Here is a 24,602-nt window from a genome sequence, read left to right on the forward strand (position 1 = left end):
TTAGACACATGGATAGGTGATCTTCCTTTGGTGGAAAGATGGTCGCATCTGTTTGTTATGGATTCTAATAAATCTTGCAGGATTTCGGAGAGATTAGGTCCGGACCCAAAAACGAGAGGATATTGTTGGAGTTGGGTTAGATTACCCGAATATGACACTGAGCGAAAAGAGTGGATGGAATGCCTAAAAGCTATTAACACGGTGAGACTGTCAAATGATAAGGATACTTGGATCTGGAACATTGATAAAAAGGACGGTTTCTCGATGAAATCGGTGAAGAAGGTGTTTATTTTTGATAGGGGAAGCAGTCATCTTCCCAACTTCGAATGGAGCAAATGGGCTCCTATCAAATGCAATATTATGACTTGGAGATGTAATTTGGATCGTCTGGCTACGAGAGTCAATCTGAGAAGAAGGGACGTGGATATAGCTTCGGTTTTATGTCCTTTTTGTGACGAATATGACAAAAACGGTGGAACATTTATTTACTGCATGTTCGGTGGCGATTAGAGTTTGAGCGGAATTCGGTACTTGGTGCAACATACCACCGATAGCTTTCGATTTTAAAGATCTGATGGAAATTCATAATTCTAATCAAGGAGATAAAAAAATGAAGAAGATTTTACAGGGATTGGTTATTATATCGTGTTAGTGCAGATGGAAGGCCAGGAACAAATTAGTGTTCAACTAGATTAGGAGAAATTCTCAAGAGATTATGATGGATATCAAATCGAGAGGTTTTGGGTGGCTAAAAAATAGATCTTCATGTAATTATTTAAGTTGGAGGGAATGGTGTAAATATGTCATGTATATGTTGTAATTTTGTCCTTTACCCGTTTGGGTCGGGGGCGTTGTTTTGTATTGGTCTTTTGCCCGTTTGAGTCGGAGATTGGTTTTAATGAAGTTTTATTTAAAAAAAAAAAACTACGACATAAGGCTTAACACCTTTATTTCCCTATAATTTGAGAATTTTACAATACATATTGAGAATTTTACTTTTCTATGTGTTTGCAAAAGTTTTAACGCGTTTATTACATCAATGCCGTTGTCCATCTAATTTTATTTATAAAAGTTTAGACCACTACATTATGGATTACTGAATTGCAAAAAAGACTACTCAATTTTGGATTAGCACATTGGCATATTGCCCTATAATTTATTCCAAAAAAAACACCATTAATTCATTGCATCTTCTTTTTAACACATGAAGTAATTGTGTAATTGCTCTCGTATTTCTAAATGATAAAAAAAATTACTAAATAACTAAGAAAATAAAATAGAATAGAAAATCGTCTGTATTTTTTTTTTTTTTTTTTGAACGGCGAAAAATAATCTCATTCATCACCAAAATAGTTTGATACAAACTACATGGTTAGTAAGCAACTAAGCCAACCACTCAATACTTACAAAAAATAGAAAAAAACATCACCAAACTACCGAGAAAATCATCTTTTAATTACCCGAAACATAACATTTAATATAATATCTTATTTGACACAAATGATAAAATTAAAGACAAAACCTTTTTTTATACTTGATTCCTTGTATGATTGTAATGATTGAAATAAACTATGCTCAAGCAAGGTAAGATAGGTTTTAATCATTAAAAATCCTTATGTTGATAGCACTACTATAATAAATAAAATAATAAATAATGGGATTTGATTGCAACCGAGTCAATTTAGTGATTCTGTTTGAGAGACAAGTAAGCAGTGTATTTTATATATTTTATTTCTGATTAATTGTTTACATATATTTTTCAACCACCAATTTTGGATAAAGCACCGAAGAAAATGACTTCCATAGTTTTGATGTTATATTTATAATATTGTTTATTGACGTACTAATGCATACTTTTTGAATGGTTGTGTCAAAACTCTTTTTACATCTTTTACTATTAAGATATGTGTATATCTTCAAGATCTATCCAATAGCATCAATGACTCACCATATCATATCAATTTATGTCAATGATTATACTTACTAATGGAATTCACTCTAGAATATGATAGTTTCATTAGGTTATTTTAGATATTGTTATTTACTTAGAACTAAAAGAAAGTTCGAATAATTACAGGTTAGAAAGTGCAAACACCATGCTCATTTGACGCTAATCCAATCTTCGGATCCAGAAATTCATAGGAGGGGGTAGGTGAGGGTTAAGAGGGGCTCACTGACTGAAAGCGGCGCTTGTGGCTCCTGGAAATGTGGAAAACATTTCATTTGAACACGGCCCATGACTTTATAGTCTAGTAACATCTTGGGGTGTGATAAGTCGTTGGGACCAATAGGTCATGGGTTCGATTCCCATATTTATTGAGTTTCCTCCTGAATTGGTGTATAGGCATTATGCCTACTGGAGATGGATATGATCGGGTGGTTCCGCTGGTAGCACAATGATACTCCAGTGGTCCGTCAGTAATCCAAATTTGCCATTAAACATTTGAACACGTATTAGACTTACCCTCTAAGTAGTTATTGCAGCTTAGGGAATTTTATTTATGGATTAGTTGCATGGAGACAAGGATAACACTAATAACAATTAACTTACAAATATAATTACAATAGATGATTATATTGTATAAGAAATACATATTATAATTTAATTCTTTTTCATTTCTCATGTGGATTTATATATATGCCATATACGTGTAAATTTAAGAGTTTTCTATCCAATAATTGATACCTACATTTTTCTAATTCTATGTGTCAAATTTATATTACGTAAATGGGCCGATTTCGTGTGATACTTTTAGTTGCACTAAAGCCCACGTTCAAAGCAGACACAAGGTATAAGACTAATGGGCCGTTGATAACAAAACTGAAAATGAAACATTATTTTTACGACGAAGATAAGTCATACATCTATTTGGCTAATTGGCAACTTCTGAATGAATAAGTGTTAAACCAGTAATGTCAGAATCATTAAGTGTTGAATCAGTAAAATGTCATCAATAGCTTAATCATTTAGATGCAAAATGTCTGACTAATTCAGATAAACTAATTCAGATAAAATGTCTTAACCATTCAGACTCAGTATAATGCTTAATCATTCAGAGGCAAATGTCTGAACCATTTAGACATCTGCTCGTGAAACAAATATCTGAATCATTTAGTGTTGAACCAGTAAGAGTTCTAAACCATTAAGAGTCCATTAAGAACTGAAACAAACAACCCCTAAGTACTTACGCTACAGTCCATAGGGGACTGTTACCCTCGACCTGTAAGAAAGGATGCATCATTTAATTCACCAAGATACTATCGGGCTAGAGTTAGCTAAAAGCAGGGGCGGATCTACCCTTCAAGAAGGGGTAACCTCTGTTACCCCTTGACACTCTGATGGTAGTGTAGATTTTGGAAAAATTTAACGTTTTTTCGATTTTGTTACTTTGAAACGTTGCCCCCATAATAATTTTTTTAGATCCGCCACTAGCTAAAAAAACAATCTCTAAATTATGTAAAAGAGTGTTAGTGAAGATGCAAACTTATGATAGATGTACATGTCACATGTTAAAAATATTTTATGAGTATTAACTATCTAATGCAACGACAAACTTCAAGTGTGAAAGTTGCATGATAAAATGATTTCTTTACCAAATAATAAACGATAGATTAACGATGAGAAAAAGATGTTTCATATAAGTTTTATCGAGCAAAATTTATCTTATTTATGTGATTTACTTATTTTATACCAAAGTTACTATCGAGTGGGGGTCTTACTGGAAACAGCCTCTTTATTCCTACGGGGTAGAGGTAAGGTTGTCTACATTTTACTCTCCTCAGACTCTATCTTAACTTTGCTGTTGGTGGAATATACTGAGTATGAATGTATGATGATGATGACTTATTTTATACCGAAGGACTAGTATCCCAATAGTATCATGGTATTTGTTAAGGTATTGCTAAAAGTCTCCTAAGTGGTGAGGGTTCAAGTTTCATTACGAGTAAAACGAAGTATTTGGGAGTAGTTTAGTTTGTTGTTAAAAAAACAAAAACAAAAAATATATTTTACGGTTTAGTTTTTTAAGTGACTCCACTGGAAAATAAATAACTTTATTGTTAATATTGGAGTGTATTATCATGAATCCTCCTACTATGTTATGAACCACATTAGTAGGCCCATTCTAGCAAGCCCAGTCATGAAGCCCAATAAGTTGAATGGACCCATGAGAGCGGAGAAGGAACCGTGGCTTGATGTATGCGTCATAGATCAGGAGTTTAGGGAGGACGAACTTGATTAGTGAGAGTGTCCGTGATCTCTAAGCTTCCCATCTCCTTTCTTTATTGCTTATCCTTGTTACTTTGATTTCTTATTTGTAAGCATTACAGAAAATCAATAGAAAACTCATCATCTTCTATACCAATTCGTAATAGTTGTTGACTTGTTTCGTTGTGAAATAACCATTCACAACATACTATTTATATAAACAAAAAGTTCACGTGGTATATAAGTTATCACATTAACTGATTAACACCCAAGTGTGCTCATCAAAGAAAACGATTATAATACATACACCAGATGTGAATGTATGAGAATTCCAACCTAGAATGACAATCTCTTATTAAATAATGTACAACACGTTTTAGACGTGATAGACTAGTCGACTTCAAACAAATGAACAAGGAATTAAGATGGTTAATTCGAGGTGATAAAGACCGGGATAAACTTTTGATAAGTTACCAAACATGAAGATTATAAAATAACCTGACGTAACTAGTGGCGGAGCTAGCCCAAAAATTTAGGAGTATCCCAATTTTTTTAGAATCAGGGGTATCCTTTGTATAAACCCGAAAAAAAAAACAAAAATTTTACACTATGTAGACGGAGTTGATACGTATTTTTATATTACAGAGACGGAGTTAAGGGGTATCCTATGCTACCCCTTCTTCTACACTAGCTCCGCTGCTGGATGTAACTAAAAGTGAATACATTTCAACAAATCACACCATGTCATGAAAATGTGAGGAGTTAAAACGAAATGAAACTAGCGTGAATAATACTAATACATATGTATATAAGATTAAGATTTTTTAAGGACAAATTTAAATGACTTCAAGGTGGAAAGCCATAAAAGGTTAATTTTATACATAAAGTCATAAAATCAATTTGAAATAATTAGCTCTTTTGTGCGAAAGTGAAAGGAGAAAATTTATATTTTAAGATATAAAAACAAGACTAGTGGTGCAAAGATTTTTTAAAAGACCTTGACTTATTGTGGGAAAACAATGACCATTATTAGGTCTCACTTGATATTGAATTTCCTTGAGAGATAAAATATTATATGTAGCATTTTTCATGGTTGTAATTACTCAAAGTGATATGATGCTTTTACAACACGAGTAAAATTGAGATATTAATATTGGTGTTATTACCACTCACTAGATTTAAATAAAATGATTAAGCCTTTACACGAGTAAAAATAATTTGGTTGAATATGATGCAACCATCTTAAGATATATTTATTAAAGAATGTCTATAAAATAATGCTTTAGTTTTCCCCTAATATAGTTATACATTACTAAAGATATTTGAATTTGTATATCAATTGTGTTGTGTGTTTAGAATTCTAGTATTATTGGACCTCCTCCTCAGAACTTTGAAACGCGATTAGAACTTAATGGTGTTACAAAATGAGATAAAATACATATGGTCCACTAGCCCCCTTTCTATATATTTCAATGCATCTAAGGCACTAAAGATGTGAGTTTATATTTTACGATCCGGTATGAATTTGTCTTAGATTAGATACATATTTTATATTTATTCATATATATATTTCAATGCATCTAAGGCACTACAGATGTGAATTTATATTTTACGATTTAGTATGAATTTATCTTAAATTAGATACGTATTTATTCATAAGTGGAATTGCTATTGCTTCAATAATACGTTCAAGTAGTAATTTTGCAAATTTATTTACAAAGTAAAAACATAAATGGAATTGCTATTGCTTCAATAATACGTTCAAGTAGTAATTTAGCAAAATTATTTACAAAGTAAAAACGACCTTTAAAGCATATTCATAACATAATTCAAAAAGATCAACTATAAAAGCACACGTATAGAACTTAATACGTGTAAATTAGAAGCCGCTCGAAAAGGAAAAGAAATAATGAATATCCATCCACACGGGAGTGTTATGGATTGATATAAAATGAACACACGTATTTATAAGGCTATAGGGTGTGATCGTGATCCTTTTAACTATCATAACCATCTATGTCAGTGTCATATCATCCACCTCTAATCCATCATTCAAAACCGATACTCTAAGGGTGTGGTCATGACCCAAACCACTATCCCTTTATTTATTTTAATTTATCTTTGTCTAAAGAAAAATGAAATTATTTCTTGAAAAATAGAAAGGAGGACCATGGTTGCCATGGTTTAATCCATGCAAATCATGGTGGATCATGCAAGGGGGTAATGTAGCATTCCATTCATGTTCCTACGTGACGAATCATGTCCCAACTATGACCCCCACACCTTTTAGCATAAACATTTGAATAAAAAAGGATGTGTGTTGTTGCAAGTACACTGACTTTATTACTCTAAACTAGACTAAAAACTTGTATATTACACAAGTTAAATTAATGTGGATACAATTATAACCACCGAAATTTTGGATTTAAGGACAAGTCTAAGTCTTTAGACAACAAAAGGTGACTTATTTTATTAAGTACATTAAAAAGTTTGAATTACTGTGTTTGTTCTTTGAAATTGGTTCATAGTAATTATTGTTTGGGTGATACCCTATATTCTGAATAAAAATTTTAATATGTTATACAAAATAAATATTATAGCAGTGGTGAAGCTTGAGATTTTTGATCGGATGGCGAAAGTCACCGGACCTAAAATTTCTATAAAACCGAGGGGTCGAAAACGTGTATACCCAAAAATTTCCATACGAAAACAAAAATACTCTCCACTACTGGGCGAAAAGTTCGGGGGGTCGGCCGCCCCCTCCCGTCCCTTAAAAGTTTCGCCCATGATCATAGGTTTCTTTTTATTTGAACGAGGTTTAGAAACGTATATTATGGTGAGTTCAGTGGCGGAGCTTAAACGAAAAAAATCAGTGAGGCCTGGACTCTTAAATCAAATCAGTGGGGGGACTCTTAAAAATCCAATATTTAACACTAAAAAAAATTAGAAATTTTCGGTAAAATGAACACTACAAGCAGAAAATCAGTGGGGGTCGGAGCACCCATGGGCCACCAAGAAGCTCCGCCATTGGGTGAGTTAATGTGTAAAAGGGTAATGATGAAACAGTGGTTAACCAAGAGAGGTTAATTCACTGGTCTCGTCAAGTAGGGTTAATCCCTTCTTTCCGAGGATCGGTGGCTTGACCGTCAGCTTGGATGTCTCCTGCACAAGGAAAACACACCGTGACTCGTAACAAGGAGGATGGGGTGGGGGGTGCTCCTTGTTACCACTCTCCGGCGTGAGAATCAGTAATTTGCTTGAGAAGCAAAGTGTGTGATAGTAGTAGTTGTGAGGGAGTTGAGAAGCGATACCTCAAACCTGGTTTGGGATGGGTATTTATAGCCGAGGAGTGAAGGAGGGTGGTTGAGTTGACAGACTGACGACGCGCCCGCCCTTATGCAGGTGCGTCAGGCTTGTCGGCTGTGGAGGTGAAGCCACGTCCTACTGCGGTGTCAGTCTGTTGCTTACGTATGGGCTGACAGGCGACTGTCATTGGTGCCACTTGCTCTGTGATGTCAGTCCCACTTGCCTCGTGGGCAGGATGCGGTGCCGCGCCGCATCGCTGCCTGCGGTAACTACTGTTGTTTCCTCGTTCTCATTCTGGCTAAGTTTTGTGGGATGCAGTGCTAGGCCGCATCGCCATTTGTGGTGACTGTTGCTGTTGTCCAGATCCCTTGTATTGATGAAAACGTGCATAGGATGCGGTGCTGTCACACCCTGACTTTTGCGGAAGCGTGATTATTGGTGTGACTTCTTAATACCATTGCATATGATCATAACAACACTATATGATAAAACCAGTAGATGTACATCCATTAATTTAAATTTAAAAGTAGTACAACATAATTGTCTGAACTGGCGATACCAAATTCAAGTTACAAACCATAACATGTTTTAAGGAGTTCAAAAAGACTCGACAAAAGATTTTAAAACAAACCCGAGTTTAGGACTACGTATCTCGTCCAGGATTAAGATACGTCTCCTAAACCCTAATGACTTGGATGACATCTTTATTCACAACGCAGCTTAAAAACTCCAACGCCCGCCAGATCCATTTACTAATTCCCTGAAATACATGTAGTTTGAAAAATCAACAAAAGTTGAGCGAGTTCATGTGTAAGTGAGTATGTATAAACCTTGGTAATGTGTCTGTATGTATGAAAATCCCTGGTATGTAGCATTTAAGGAAAAAAAGAGATCATCATTGGGTTGCAAAGCCAATGATATGTGTGAAGTGATGCAGGAAGACTCAAACCTAGCAGATTTGTGCGTCGGGCACATAGTCACCTCATGGTCCACTCAGCGGACTCAGGAGTGGGGCTCACTACACCCGAATAGATCTATCACTAATGTCAGTCGGTCCTACAACGAGGATTAATGGCCTTAAGTTCCACCTACCCACTCACATGATCTAAGTAGTATACCCTCCTTAAGCTAACCATACCATGTATAAAAGTGTCTGTAATTATCGTAACATGTATTTCACCCCCAAAGTATAAAACTGAAAACAGTTAAGAGAAAAGGGGGGGACATGAACTCACTGTATTGCGTCTTCGGTACTTGTAACTCGTAACCCAAATCTCCTCAGCAAACACGACTACCTACAATGGTCTAACGTCTATTAGATGAACGGGTCGTGCCTTGTCTCAGTATTTATGTTTTTGAGTTACGTTTCTGATATTATTCCAAATTATAATAATTATATTTAGTTTTAGAATAATTGTTTATACAATATTTCTGTATTGATACTTCTCAAGTATTCGTATTCGTATTTCATTCCCAAGGATGGAGTATTTCATACATGGTTATCCGTATACTTGTATTTGTCTATCTGGCCATGTGTGGCGTCGTATTACGGTGTGTTAATCCAAAAGGATATATCTTTAAGTCCCACTTTTAGAAAGTTTACAATAACTTATTTTTGCCCCAAAAATATCGTCCAGAAAATATATGTTTCACCGTTTTCATGTATAAAACCAACCTCCGATACTTTGTAATTTGTTACAAAAATTATGGCGAGGTTTAAATTTGAAAAGCACAGTTCAAACGTACTTGCAACACTTGTCAGAAAATATTTTCTAAGTGTTGTAAATTTTAGGAAATTTCGCCATAGTCTCCTTTGTAAATGGAGGTGCCCATACTAAATAGCATATCATTTTCTTTAACATATAACACGTTAGATCGTTCTCAAATTACCAACCCGACATTTAGACATGCAAAAGACTACTTATATCATTTCAATTTTAATATACAAAACTTGGCTGTTTTCGGGCATTTTAATAAAATAGTTATCTTATTCCAAAAATTCCCAAATTTTTACAGAACGTCTTATATGATCCAAATATTATTGTGTAAAAATATCGGGGTCCAGTTCATTACCAATATTTTATAAAAATTTATTTACCGGACTGCAATCAGATTTGTCACTTTCTGATTGTAGTCTACGAAATAATTCATCTAAAATTTATCGTAAGTCCGATTGACGAAATTCCAATGGAAGAATTACTACGACATCAGGGGTCATCGACAGTACGATTTTCATGAGCTGAGACAGCATAGACTTCAAGTTATGACTAAAAACATATCACCCATTTACTGCAGTAAAAACTCAGCTCGAGCTGCTGTTACAAAACGGGTCTTTAAAAAGGGTACACGACCTCAAAAAATATTATTCCAGTGCCATTTGCTTCATTTTTCGAAAATACATGATTTAGGCTTCAGAAAATCAGTTTTTCGATTTATTATGACCCGTTTACAGCCCGTTGAAGTCGGCTGAAAATGTTATTCAGCAAGCTGTTTCTAGTTTAAATATTACCAATATGCACACATACGATCACCATACTTCCTAATAACGATTAACAACAGATCATAAGTCATTTGCAGCAGGTTATTGTTTATTTAACTTAGATTTATCATGTATCATCACCTCTCATTTCATGATCTATGTGTAAACTTTATGTCTAAACTTTTATGTTTATGTTTTTAGTGTTCTTGTATTTCATATGATCCCACCATAAATAATCTTTCAACTACTCAAAATAGACATGAACAAGAGTAAACCAAGACTTACTACTAGCACAAGGCTAGGGTAGAATCTAGTGAAGAAGATGATGAGAAAAGATGATGAATCAAGCTAGAACAAAGCCCTTTTGAAGCTCCACAAGTTGCAAGTATCTAGTATCCACCTTCTACTTTTGAAGGAAGCTTGTAAAATGGAAGATGGTGGTGGATTTATGGTGGTGATGGTGGCGGTTTGGGGGTGGAGCCGAAAGAGAGAGGGAGGGAGAGTGAGGAGTGAGAGTGTAAGATATGAGGTATGATGAATAATCTTTGAACCATGCTTATATAGATCACTTCCAATATTATGTTCAACCACACAAGCAAGCTATCCATTATAAAATTAGAACAAATCAAGGAAGTATGGTGTAAAAATAAGTTGGTGATTTGGTGAGTCCATGTTGGGACCGATTTCGGTTTTATGGGGGGGGGGGGGTTGGGTGTAATTGTAACCATAAGTTAGATTTTAAGTAACAAGTTCATATTTAGTAGTTTGTTGATTTTTAGTGGGTGTTATGACAAAGGGGGATCAAGACTAGCCAAAAAATAATGAAACTATGTAACTGACAAAAATTTGGTGTCCCGGGTAATGTCCGGTTGTCCGGTTAGACACCGTTCCGTTAAAGTGTTTAACTAGTCCGTAAAGTGTCTTTTATATATATTTTTGTAACACAATTTATTCCCGGCACTTAGGAAAGTATACAGGACCATTCTGCCATATTTTTGCACCTTACTAGCATATTACAATGCTGAATTTTATTAATAAATGCAGAATTCTGCACTTAAAGTGTGTTTTAGGCACTTCCCGGCACTTTAACTATCACCTAGTGACGCAGTTTTATGGTCCTCACTTCCTATACTCCATACTAGTGTAGTACTTTGTCCCTGGCCCATACTGGGTCTAAAAACATAGTCTGTACATGTGCTGGCATTGTCATTATGTTTCTGAATTATCCGCTCAGTGTGCTAACTGTGCTTTGTGCATCAAGTATGTCACTTAAGTTCACGTGTAATAAATGAAGTGACGGTATGAAGTATGATGCATATGTATGTATGATACAAAAATCATAAGGCAGTTTAAATTGTCAGTTGTAATCAAGCACAGTCATTAAGCACATAATTAAAATTAATTAATTGTACGGATGCATGCAAATTTGACGGTTGTCACAGGGGCGAGGCCGCATCGCTATGCGTACACCCCTTTTCATACACAAGGTAATGAGATATTCATAGGATGCGGTGCCAGGCCACATTGCTTATGCCTATCTTTGTTTTCCCATCTCTTGACCGATTGGATTCGACATCTGCGTTCGCGCATGCCCGCACGGACACAGATAAGTTCTTGCTGGTGGGGGGTTTTTGATAAGGGTAATAGTCACTCGCGGCCGTGCTGACGCGAGATCAGGGACCATACCCCTTCAGGTAAAGTTGTCAATGATAAAACGAAATAACTTTGACTTTTATAATTAATGTTTAAAAAATGTTGTGTATGCCTGATAAATAATGTTAGAATATGTATTTTAGACGCAAATAGCCGGCACATTTATTTATATAATATCAGTTATCAACATGGATATGCATCATGCTGTTTTACTCTTTGCATTAATGCTTTATTGGGCTTTGCTATGTTACACGATGGCCTTTTGTGTTTGTTTACGTAGACAAGTAGTTTATTTGTGTGGACTCTTGACCCGCCCTACACGTGTTTATGTGGTGTCTTTGTTGTTAACATGCGTTTTCCTTCCTGGCGTCTTCATATTTTATTATCACCAGGTCTCTCTATATTTTATTATCACCAGGTCTCTCTATCTCTATACATTATGCCCTCTTTCTTACTCTCCCCCTCTCTCTAAAAGCTACACTTTTGTGGTCAGTTGCCACATGTTCTTTACGATCATGTTAAGGTGATTTTTATAACCGTGTTATTTGCTCAATTATTAGGCTAAGATCATGTTTTTTGGTGTTTCTTTTGAACCCTAGATTTTTGGGTTGTTACTTTGATGTTTGAATCATATATATTTTTAAGATATATAAGTGATGAGCCATTGATGAGCCTTAACATTGTGATTCTTATCTCCATGTTGTTTGTTCGATTGTTAGGCTATTAGGTACTTATTTGATGTTTGAATCTGATAGGTTTTTGAAGATGTATAAACGATATTCCATTGGTGAGCCTTAGCATTCTTTAAATGGGTGTTTCAATATGTGATTGTTGTTTGCTTATGCCTTGGATTGTTTGGTAGGACCTTTTTGTGTTGTTATTTTGACGAGTGAATCTGATTTATCTTTTAACATGCATGGATGATGAGTCATTGGTGATTCTTATCTATAGTATGTTAGAATTTAAGCTTTGTGTGTGATATGTATAGGCAATGACACATTGGTGAGCCTTAAGATGTTTTAAATGGGTGTTTGGATTTGTCGTTGTTGTCCCTTTATAGCTCAGGTTGCTTGGTTTTGGTTTTTTACGTTGCTATATTGATGGTTGAGTCCAGGCGATAAGCCTTTGGTGAGCCATATACGTTATATGTCGGAAAACATTCTTTAAATGGGTGTTTCGATCTGTGATTGTTTTCTATTTATAGGTGACATTGGTTGGTTTTTATTGTTGTCTATGATGGGATGTTTGGATATGTGAATGTCGTGTCTTTTTACCACATTTGATTTGTGATTGTTGTATGTTTATAGTTGGATATATGAGCCGTGTATATGATATGTTAGACAAAACGATCTGATGAGGTGTTTCGATATGTGAATGTTGTATGATACTTAGTCATCTCGATTATCTTTTTGTTAAGGGGGTGTGATATTTGTATGAGCCTTAATGGTGTCATTAGTAATGTATGTGTAGCATTGGTTCTATTTGACATGTTTGTAAAGTTAGACAATGAAGCTTTGTTGAGCCTTTGGTTTTAATGCTTGAATCAATAAAGTTAGGCAATGAGGCTTTGCTGGGCCTTTGTATACCTGAATCTAGGTGATGATGATAACCATTTAAGGTTGGCGGCCTCCTTCCCTCTGAGCCTAGACTTATGATTGTATACAAATGTTAATAATTGATATTATATTAATAATATTCAACCTTTGTGTGCATTTGGTGTTTCTACACTATGCATTGTCTGATTCTTTAATGGTTGTATATGATATTAGTTATCAACATATGGATTTGCATCATGTTGTTGTACTTCTTGCATTATCGCTTTTTTTTGCTTTGTTATGTTATATGGTGGGCTTTTGTGTTGGTTTAAGACATTGCAAGGACTTCTTATTCCCCGACTGCGCTCCTGACAGTTAGATGCCTGAAAACCCGTAATTGTATAACGTGACAGCAACAAAAGTCTTACTCACGCCCCAGCAGACTCTAGCATAGCTACCACCTTGCACAAAGAGGTCGTTAAGGCCTGGGAAAAGTCCATACGACAGCTATGAGGGATGCTCTTAACAGTTTTGATATGAAAAGAGAAAACACGATCAAGAAGAACCACCTCCACCCCCAAAGCTCCCAAAGAAATAATCTCCTTTCCCACATGTAGCGTTGGAATCCCAGAATAAATTCCTTTGCATTCCTCGCAACAAACTTGAACCGTGCCACCCCATCTGCATGGTGGTACCCCCGGCTGAGAGCATGTAAACACATACACTCCCCACATAGCCATTGGCCTGAGGCCTTAAGAGCCTTACCAACTGATTTGGTTAGGGTTATTCTTTGTGATGTTCTAAAGCATGCAGGGATTTCGGCTAAAAAAAAAGGCTCCGGTGAACTTTCTGACAGATCCGCTCGATGGAAGATCTACTCTTCGGCTAGCTGATATTCTTGTGTTTGGGTGGGCAGGGGAAAACACGCTTGTGTGGACCTTACAGGTGTGTCCGGTGTCCCCTCTTGTTGGGCTAAGAGATAATGGGTTTGTTGTTGGCCAGGCTGCGTTGAAGGTAGTAGAATCAAGCAAAGTCGCTAAACACAAGAAAACTTGTTTAGAGAATTAACACGTGTTTATCCCATTTACTTTTGATACATTTGGGTCTCTAGCCCCGGAGGCCGTGGAATTACTGAACAGAGTCCAGCGGGTCGTGAACAATAATATCTCGACCCTTAAGAGTCGTTTCGTCTTTAATAGGATAAGTTTTGCTATTCAAAAGGGGGTTGCGGCGCAACTTGTTGCCCGTTTACTTGTCGTTTGTTTGTAATTTGCTCTTTTGGCACTTATAAATATAGGAAAAGGATCCGTTAGGAACCACCCTTTATTGCGAGAACCAATATGAACACAACCAAAAATACTTAAAAAATCTAAAAAACATACAATTTTTTTTAATATTTTTTTTTATTTTTAAATTGCTACTTTTAGCAAACAAAAAAAAATTGTGTGTTTAAAATAAATTTAAAAAAAAATTTGCTACTAAAAGCAGTGATTTAAACATAAAAAAATATTTAAAAAAAATTGTGTGTTTTTTAGATTTTTAAAGATATTTTTTAGGTTTTTTTGGGGTTTAATTTTTAGCATTTAGCTTGGGTGGGGGTGGGGTGGGGGGAGGGGTTAGGTTTTTTTTTTTACTTTTGATACATTTGGGTCTCTAGCCCCGGAGGCCGTGTAATTCCTGAAGAGAGTCCAGCGGGTCGTGAACAATAATATCTCGACCCTTAAGAGTCGTTTCGTCTTTAGTAGGATCAGTTTTGCTATTCAAAAGGGGGTTGCGGCGCAACTTGTTGCCCGTTTACTTGTCGTTTGTTTGTAATTTGCTCTTTTGGCACTTATAAATATAGGAGAAAGATCCGTTAGTAACCACCATTTATTGCAAGAACCGCGAGAACCAATGTGAACACAACAAAAAATACCTAAAAAACACACAATTTTTTTTTTAATATTTTTTATGTTTAAAGCGCTACTTTTAGTAGCAAAAATAATTTTTTTGTGTGTTTAAAAAAAATAAAAAAAATTTTGGCTACTAAAAGCAACGATTTAAACATAAAAAATATTTAAAAAAAATTGTGTGTTTTTTAGATTTTTAAAGATTTTTTTTATTGTGTTCACATTGGTTCTCACGGTTCTCGCAATAAAGATGGTTCTCGCATAAATCCTACCCTATAAATACATTATTGAACACAGGGGCGAAGGATTTAAGGGGCGGGGACCCCCCCCCCCCCCCCCCCCCCGAACTTTTCGGTCAGTAGTGTTATATATGTACGTTTTGTATAGGATTTTGTAGGTATATACGTTTTTGACCCCCCGGTTTTATAAAAAAAAATTAGGTATATACGTTTTCGACCCCCCGGTTTTAACTTTTTTTATTTATATAGCCCAAATAAAATATTTAATTAGTCCAAATATTATAGGCCAAATCATTATATTTGGTAGAATACTAGAATGTATATTATATAACCCAAATCAAATCATTATATAGCCCAACTTAAAAGTCCACTCTATCCAATCTTCATAAAATTAAAGGTATGTGTTTTTTATCTTTAGGTTTTTTTAGGGCTACAATTTATGTGATTTAGGTTGAAATTAGGGGTGAAATTGGTTCGAATTTTTGCCCTAAACTTGTTGATTCTTTCTGTAACTATGACTAATTTTATTTGTTTAATCTTATTGTTATTTGATTTAGATAGAAATTAGAGTTTGAAATTTACGGTGATTTGTTAACTTGTTTTGTTATTAGATTATGCTATGTGGAAGAATAAAATGATAACTTATTTTTTAATGTTTGAGAACGTTTTTTATTTGATATTAATGTTTGACCCGACCCGAATCGAATCACCAACGTCCGACCCGAACATACACCTCGAAACTACGCGATAGAAATTTTTTTTAGGTCCATTACTTTCCGACCCCTCAAAATTTTTTTTTCAAGCTTCGCCACTGATTGAACACATTATTTTCTTAACATTTGGAAAATCTTCAGAAACACAATATGTCCGTCAGTGATCCAAATTTGCCATTCAAAAAAAATAAAAACAAAACTAACAAAGGAACACAAAGCAAGCTATTTTCTTGTTTATATAAACACCTCATTTTCTAATATTGGTAAGGGTAGGTGATGGACCCATCGTAATAATCAAGCCGTTGCGTTCAATGCGTGTCCCCCTTCAACCAAAACCCTACTTTCCGACATTCATTTCTTCCATTACTCTCCACGATCTTCCATTTTCTTTTCTTTATCTTTCAATTTACAGTTGTCCATCAAAACCCCACTAATTGCTTTCAAAACCCCCAAACACTTTACACCTTTTCAAACTTCACTTACGCGATCCAACGCGATTGTCTCTCTCTCTCTCATATCTTGATAACTGTACAGTTATCCGATCTGGATCTGTTCATGCGAGTTTCTTTCTTATTGTTTTGATTTCTGACTGGTATTTGTTAATAAAACCCCTAATAATAATGGCCGATGAGAAAGAAGAGAAGAAGAACAAGAAGAGCAAAAGCAAGAAATGGGGTTTTCTCTCTCGAATTTGGAACGCATTGTTTGGATTACGTGGTGATGATTTTGAGAAGAGGCTGCAGTATATTTCTAAAGAAGAAGCTACTCTTATTTCTAGGATGAAAAGAAGATCTTTTAGATGGAGAACAACTGCTAGAAATTTAATCATCTTTTCTGTTCTTCTTGAGGTAAATTTATTAGCTTTTAATAATAATAATATCTGATTGTTTACTGTCACAGTTGAAGTTTATGTAGTTCTTGTGCTGTCATAATTGGGTTTGTTTTTCTTGATTTTAGGAGATATATATTTGTGTACTTTTTGTGAAATGTTTAGGTTTGAAATTATATTTGTCATGTCGCGATCCCTATAGTGCGCTAAGTCTAGGCTCGTTATTAGGGTTGTAGCTAGGGCTGTGTTCATTTTTATCCGAAACCCGACCCGAAGTTGAAGTCACCCGAACCCGAATTTAGAGAATACCCAAAAAACCCGAACCCGAATAACCCTAACCCGACCAACCTGAACCTTAAATGGGTTGGTTATCAGGTCACTTTTTCCCAACCAAAAACCCGAAAAAAAACCCAAACATTTAATGTCTTTTTTTTGGTAGATACGTTTTGGTTTAGAGTTTTTGGTATTTAAAACATTATGTTTTAGGACAAATGAACATTATCATATCATATCGTCAAATATTGTTTTAATTTTGATAATATTTTTTTAAGTAGAATGATGAATTTTAATTATATACTAAGAAAAAACATTTTTTTAATATTACATCTAAACCCGAAAACTGAACAACTCGACCCGAACTAACCTGAACCCGACCTTTAAATGGTTCGGTTATCGGGTCACTTTTTCTTAGCTAAAAACCCGAACAATCCGACCCAAAAAACCCGAAACCCGAGAAAAAAAACCCGAAGAACACCCCTAATTGTAGCGATAGATAGCGATAACGACAGTTTATTTTATTTTATTTTATTTTATTTTTTAATATAAAATAGCTGGATTTTAGGTTTTTGTTAAATATACGTGTAAAATAGCATATATATACCCGGGGATTTTGATATAATATACATATAATTTTTTTCTAGTGTATCGTTGTTTATAAAATTGCCGACCGCTATTTATCGCTATTCGATTTGCTATGTAGCATATAGGTACCTTATGACTATTTGTCGCTATTTGCCACTAACAACTATGATATTTGTGTAACAGATGGTTGCAGTGGGTTATGCTATAATGACAACAAGAACAGTGGATATGGATTGGAGAACGAGATCGTTACGGGTTCTACCTATGTTTCTTTTGCCTGCTTTGTCGTTCGGTTTGTATTATGGGCTTTCGAGTTTCACTAAATTTTGTAAGTTTCAACCCCCTTTGAGGTTATTTTAAAGCTTCTTGATTTGTTTTTTTTATTGATGGTGATTTTTGATGTTCTCTCGTGTAGGTGATCGAAGGGATCAGAAGACGTTAGATGGGCTTCGAGAAGAAAGGCAAGCAAAAATCGACGAGCTTAAAGAGAGAACTAATTATTACATCACTCAGCAGCTCATTCAGGTACACTTTGAGCTCGCCGTTAAAGATTTTTGTATCTTGATATTAATAATTTCTAGAGAACAAATCTTTTTGGCAGAAATATGATTCGGATCCAGCGGCAAAAGCGGCTGCTGCAACTGTTCTTGCATCGAAACTGGGTGCAGATGCGGGCCTGAAAGTGTTTCTTGGAGACGAACGACAACCAGACGCACATTCCACAGGGAAAAGCAGTGATGTTGACCTCCAACAAACTAGCGGTCTCAGGAAACGAAACCAAACAAACCCTAAATCTCCTGGAAGCAATCCAGGCCATCATGTCGGTAAAGAAACACCTCAATTTGGCGGAAATGAGGTTCCCGGAAATTCGCCACATGGACAGCTTGTTGTCGAGCATCATAATCCCGCAGCTTCAGGCGCTCAAGATGGTGGTTGGATCGCTAGAATTGCCGCATTGCTAGTAGGCGAGGACCCCACACAGTCGTACGCACTTATATGTGGAAATTGCCATATGCATAATGGTGAGTTAGAATTTGATTTGCTGCTAAATTATTTATCGTTATGTTTGATTTATCGTTTATTTATTTATTTTTATATACAGGGCTTGCGAGAAAGGAGGAGTTCCCGTTCATCACGTACTATTGTCCTCATTGTCATGCTTTGAATAAACCGAAAAATTCTGTACTTCCGTCGGATAAAATGTCTCCTGTTACGGAATCTCCAAAAGTAGCAGGTGCAGCGGATGTTAAGTTGACCGAACAAAGTAACGAGTCAACGGGTGAGAAAGTATCTGGTGCTAGCAGTCCCATGGTAGCTGCAGTGGAAGTGAAAGAAGCAAATGAGAAAATAGTTGACTGAACATGTTGACCTGACAGTGTGTGGTTGTAATGGCTTTTGTTGCTTTTGCCTTGTTGTGTAACAAAAAGAATTTTGATGATATATACACACTTTTCTTATGAATTTACATCTTATTTTGCCATTATAGTTATCTCCTGTGCATTATGCATCTGTATGCAGTTATTTAATTGACGGTAGCCGTTTAAATAGAGAACAGAAATAACCCTTTGGGTATGTTTGGCAAAAGTAGCTTGTGGCTAGAAGCTGGTGGCTGTAGCTTTTTAGATATATTTAGGTGTATGGCAGAGTAGTTGAATCTTTTAATAAAATGTACATAACTAAAAAGTTCATTATCTTTAGAGGTTAAAATAGTCATTTTTCTCCTAAAAGCTTGTAGCTCCTTCTAAACGCTACTAGTACGAGCGTTCAACCAAAGGCTTCAAGCTCCTAACCTAAAAGCTCCATGCCAAACATACCCTTTGTGTTGTAAAAACCGCTAGCGTTAGTCGGCTAGTGGGGTAACGACTAGCGATTAATAGGAACACCTTCGACCCACATTTTGTGGAAAGGATTAACTGCAAGAATTTACAGGTTTTGGCCATAATCGCTAAACTGCCATCGATTTTTTTTTTTTTTTTTTTTTTTGAACGGCTGCCATTGATTTTTGGATTTTTGGCTGATTAGGTCCGGACTTGACCACTGTTGACCACCTAGCGATTAATTGGCCGATTAGATGAAAATTACGCAGTGAACCAAGCACTAGCGACTACTCTATGCGCGATTTTTACAACTATGCTTTTAATACAACAAAACTGCATGAATATTGTGAACAGTACATGCTCAAAACACACCCTTGAGAACAAACAAATTAATTTTCTGATACAAGTTTCGGGTCAGTTATCATCCAGGGGCACGAAAATCCGGAACTTTGGCATTCTGTGCTACTCATTAGATACCAAAGTTGGGCTGTTTGCGCATATTTTCATTTGATGAAGTTCCAACATCTTCTTCTCAGGGTTACAGAGATTTTGTATAACATAATAATAAGATTGATATACTTGTAAATTGCAAGAATGATGTAGCAGTAACCTGAACATTTGGGAATATCCCAGACAGCAATGGATGTAGCGGTACATTCCGGCTGACAAAGTTGACGATTATTTTCATGTGTAACATTCATCGCAAGCATCCATGCGCCAACGGTAACATCTTCATTGCTAAACATCCGGAAACTGCAAGGTAGAAAGTAAAAAATGGCCATATTCTAAGGAACCAGATTACTAAAAAATGCAAAGAAATAATGATAATATAATAATATAAGAGTAAACTGCCATTTTGGTCCCTGAGGTTTGGTCACTTTTGCCACTTTAGTCCAAAACTCAAACCTTTTGCATTTGGGTCCTGTGGTTTCAGTTTTATTGCCATTTTGGTCCAAAAGTGAAATCAGGTCATATTTGTCTTATAAAATCCTGCCATTTTGTCCTTTTTCTCAGGGGTAAAATGGTCATTTCAAATAAAATTTGACTGTTGATTTGGTTTTATATAAGTCAAAGATCGAATTTTATTTAAAATGACCATTTTACCCCTGAGAAAAAGGACAAAATGGCAGGATTTTATAAGACAAATATGACCTGATTTCACTTTTGGACCAAAATGGCAATAAAACTGAAACCACAGGGACCCAAATGCAAAAGGTTTGAGTTTTGGACTAAAGTGGCAAAAGTGACCAAACCTCAGGGACCAAAATGGCAGTTTACTCATAATATAATTACATACTTGCCTGTTATTTCTTAACGCAACCAAGCTCGCAACAACATCTGCCGAAAGAGCATATATCGGACCATAAGCATGAAGAAAGTACTCTTTCCCAAGCATATATCCTAGCGGCTCGTGCCTACATTATTTGATGCCAAAAATCCATTGTAATATTAAGTTATTGACAAGATAAAATATAAAAATAGCTCAAAAAGTGTAAAATGAGATAAAAGAACACACATAACATATATTTAGCTAAACTAACCATTTTAGCTTTGGGTCAGTAAACACCGGGCCTTTCTTCATGCATCCAATATACGTCTGCGTGTGACGACGCTCTTTAGCCAAAAGCAGCGAGAGGCGATCTATCATTCAGCGAAACAAAAAGGCTGAAAATATTATATAATATTATACCATAGATTATGTGTTATAATAAATTGATCCTTAAAAAATTGGTCACCTGGTCGCAAATATATGTCATCGTCAGCTTTAACGTAAAAATCAGAATCGAATAGGGCATAGGCAGCTTTGAAGAAAGCCAACCTGTAATAAACACAATAACGGGAATGAATTTCGGAAAGTGGGCATGATTAGCTTAGTTATCGCTGTCGTTAGCACGAACGTTTTGTATGGGAGCTTACTGTACGCCTCATCGATATCCAAAAGCACGAAATCATCATATTCCTCCACTTCTTTCTTGAGCGCTGCCATTTTTGATCTATCGTGAGTTTTACCGATAATGAATCTGAAGGCCAGCCCTGTGGACTCTTCTAATCTGCATAACATTTGATCAACAAAATAACTTAAATGTGTAACAGAAAATTTACAAGAATCATTCAATTAATTAACTTCTTCCAAATTGCAAGTCGGGTTCAAATACAACTGTGCATGAAGCAAGCCATAATAATAAATAACACCCCAACCTGACTAGCGCTGACGTGTCACTTATATAGAATCGGATTACAAACATCAACCCATAACTGCCTATGTTAGCATAATAAAGTTATGGGGCTTTCATTAAGCCCATTTAGTTAGGTTAACCGACAGGGGCGGACCCACCCTTTGGCCAAGGTGGGCGGCTGCACCCCTTGAAAAAAAAAATTCAGTGTACATTTTAGGCCAAAAACCCGATCGCACCCCTTGAAAATATGATTGAACACCTCATCCACACCTCCAGCAAATAATTTCTGGGTCCGCCACTGTTAACCGAGATAGCTTGTCTACTTATTGTTTTGCTTTTCTCTCTCTCTCTCTCTCTCTGTAATAAACCCTATCTATATCCAATTCACAGTTATTAACGGCGCTAGGCACACTCAAGTCACATAGGCTTCACATGGGGCCTAGGCGCAAAGCGCAAAAAAAAAAACTAGGGCCTGAGAAAAAATAAACGCACAATGAACAAAAATATAAAATATATTATGTATTAGAAAAATATTCATCAAATAAAATAGATAAAAGCTATTATGTAACATTTAATATCATTTATTTGGGTAAATTACTTTTTGAGTCCCTGTGTTTTAGTAGTTTTAACTAGTTGAGTCCAAAAGCAAAAAGTTTAACGACCTGAGTCCCTATAAGCATTTTCTTTAACCATTTGAGTCCTTTTGAGTCCAAATTTTAACATTTTGAGTCCAATTTTTTGGACTCAAATCGTTATAAAATGAACAAAACTGGACTCAAAACGTTATAAAATAAATGACTAGGGACTCAGGGCGTTAAACTTTTTGATTTTGGACTCAAGTAGTTAAAACCACTAAAACACAGGGACTCAAAAAGTAATTTACTCCATTTAATTTAGTACCAAAAGTTCTAAAATATTAGTATATTGGTGTAGAAAAAAAGTTTTCCTTAAATAAAGGAGAAATCTAGCTGGAATCTTGCCGGAATTTAAAGAATTTGAACAGAAACTCTACGGAATCTAGGAATTGAGTTGGAATCTACGCCTGGAGAATTAAAGCACAATTACATCGACTTATAGCACAATTACCTCGCCTCACCTGAAAAATGGGCCTGGGCGCAAGAGGCGATGGCTTTTAACAGCTATGATCCAATGTTTATCATTGTCAATTTACAGCCTAAACGTTACATAATTTGACATAAAACATAACCCGACTCATGCAACTATTAAATGTATATGCTCCTTTTAAGGGTGCTAAACAGTTCCTGTTTGAGCAATATGACACGAACCCAAAAATTTTACATGAACACTAAAAATCATGCCAAACATATGAACCCGAACACAAGGCAAATATTCACTTTTTTTTTTTTAAATTACAATTTACAACAAAAAAAAATACAAATGTATACATTTAATTATAAAATTTTATCTCAATCTCTTTTAAGACTGCGGGGTATGGTGGGGCGGGGGTTGGGCTTGGGTTGGGGCATTTGTTGACACGTGGCTTGGGGTGGCAGACATGGGGCGACCCACATTTAAACAGGGTATGGTGGGGCGGGGGTTGGGGGCGTGGGTTTGGTGGGCTTCGCTAGATCTGAGCCTTTGATAGTTAAATCAACGGCTAGCCCAACGGCTTCTTTGGTTTGTCCAATTAGAGCCCGCCATGTCAGCTTGGCCAGACCGCCCCACGCCCGGCTTCAAACCTACGAAAAAGGGGCCACGCCCAAACCCATGCCCACCCGGGGTGGTGGCTTGGGCGTTTTCAGCCCACCCACGCCCAAACCCCCGCCCCATACCCCGCAGTCTAAGTTATAACTTATGGCATAAAACAAATTCTGAAAAAATAAATGGGTTAAAACTTAAACTGAAACTAACCCGAACCCGTTTAGACTAAACCCAAACCCACAAATCTCATGTTAGGTTGTCAAAGGTTTACCGTTGAACCCTTGATGATCGGAAGGAAACCATGTCTTCCTCAAGGCTCTCCGTCTCCCAACCGAAGCAAAACCCGTTTGAATTCCCACAAAACCCATCACTTTATGCCGCTTCTGAACCCCACCAGACACCAAACCACCACCACCACTTTGATCCCAAACAACCGAAACCGATAAAGGTTTATCGTACACTCCAGTAGTAATATCTTGTCTGAAAACAACAATGCTGAACAATAACAAACCAGCGAAGCCGATCAAAAGAGAGAGGACTAATGCTAGTGATTTACGGGTAATTATGTTGGATGGGTGACGAGCGTGGAAGAATTTACGGGATGAAGGCATTAGGAGTGGAAAAAGGGGTGAAAATTGTGTGTTGAATTAGGGTTTTGGATGTGTTGATTGAGATTTGAGATTTGTAATTGAGAGAGGAACAGACAGAGTGATTTGTAACGGAGATGTGGGTCAGGTGGAAGTGATGAGAATTGGGTTAGTTATGACGGTCTTTTTGGTTGCTAAAAACAATGTAACGGTGATGATGTACCATGTAAGGTGCACCTAAAAGAAAATTGTAAAATTGTCATTTTCCTGTACCACCATTTTTTTTTCTTTTGAGGAAATTATAAGTTTTGTGTTTTATGTTTGTAGACGGTGTTTTTTTATCGTAAAGGTTGACAAGTTCTGTAAAGTTTCAAAATGTTGTATGTTTTATACTTTAGGCCAAACCCAGTTAGATTTTTTAGTTGACATGACCATACTTAACCAAAAAATCTATCTGAGTTTGTCGTAAAAGATAGAACATGCAAGGTTTTGGAACTTTAAGTACAAAATTTATCAACTTTTGCGCTAAATGACACCGTCTGCAAAAGTGTGTAAACATAAAGGAAAAAAATTGTAATTTACTCTTTTTTTGTTAAGACCGGAAATAATCGCTTTATTATGTGCGTATACCACTGTTTTTACAAGGTA

General features: G+C 36.0%; 2 protein-coding genes across 2 annotated transcripts; one reads left to right on the forward strand and one right to left on the reverse strand.

Moving 5' to 3' along the window:
- Positions 1-16,299: 16,299 nt before the first annotated feature.
- Positions 16,300-19,178, forward strand: LOC110929885 (uncharacterized protein At2g24330). The gene is made up of 5 exons (XM_022173072.2): positions 16,300-16,869; positions 17,895-18,039; positions 18,127-18,236; positions 18,313-18,733; positions 18,814-19,178. Exons 1-5 carry the CDS (start codon positions 16,642-16,644, stop codon positions 19,068-19,070), a joined length of 1,161 nt encoding a protein of 386 aa, XP_022028764.1. The 5' UTR covers positions 16,300-16,641; the 3' UTR covers positions 19,071-19,178.
- A 724-nt stretch (positions 19,179-19,902) lies between these two features.
- LOC110929886 (probable beta-1,3-galactosyltransferase 14) lies at positions 19,903-24,158 on the reverse strand. The gene is made up of 7 exons (XM_022173073.2): positions 23,647-24,158; positions 21,427-21,606; positions 21,265-21,347; positions 21,070-21,169; positions 20,830-20,943; positions 20,138-20,281; positions 19,903-20,075 (listed from the first exon to the last, which is right to left on the reverse strand). The coding sequence occupies exons 1-7, from the start codon at positions 23,976-23,978 to the stop codon at positions 19,991-19,993; spliced, it is 1,038 nt and encodes a 345-aa protein (XP_022028765.1). The 5' UTR covers positions 23,979-24,158; the 3' UTR covers positions 19,903-19,990.
- Positions 24,159-24,602: the final 444 nt, after the last annotated feature.

This window comes from Helianthus annuus, chromosome 11 (genome assembly GCF_002127325.2).
Source record: "Helianthus annuus cultivar XRQ/B chromosome 11, HanXRQr2.0-SUNRISE, whole genome shotgun sequence".
Lineage (NCBI taxonomy): Eukaryota > Viridiplantae > Streptophyta > Magnoliopsida > Asterales > Asteraceae > Helianthus > Helianthus annuus.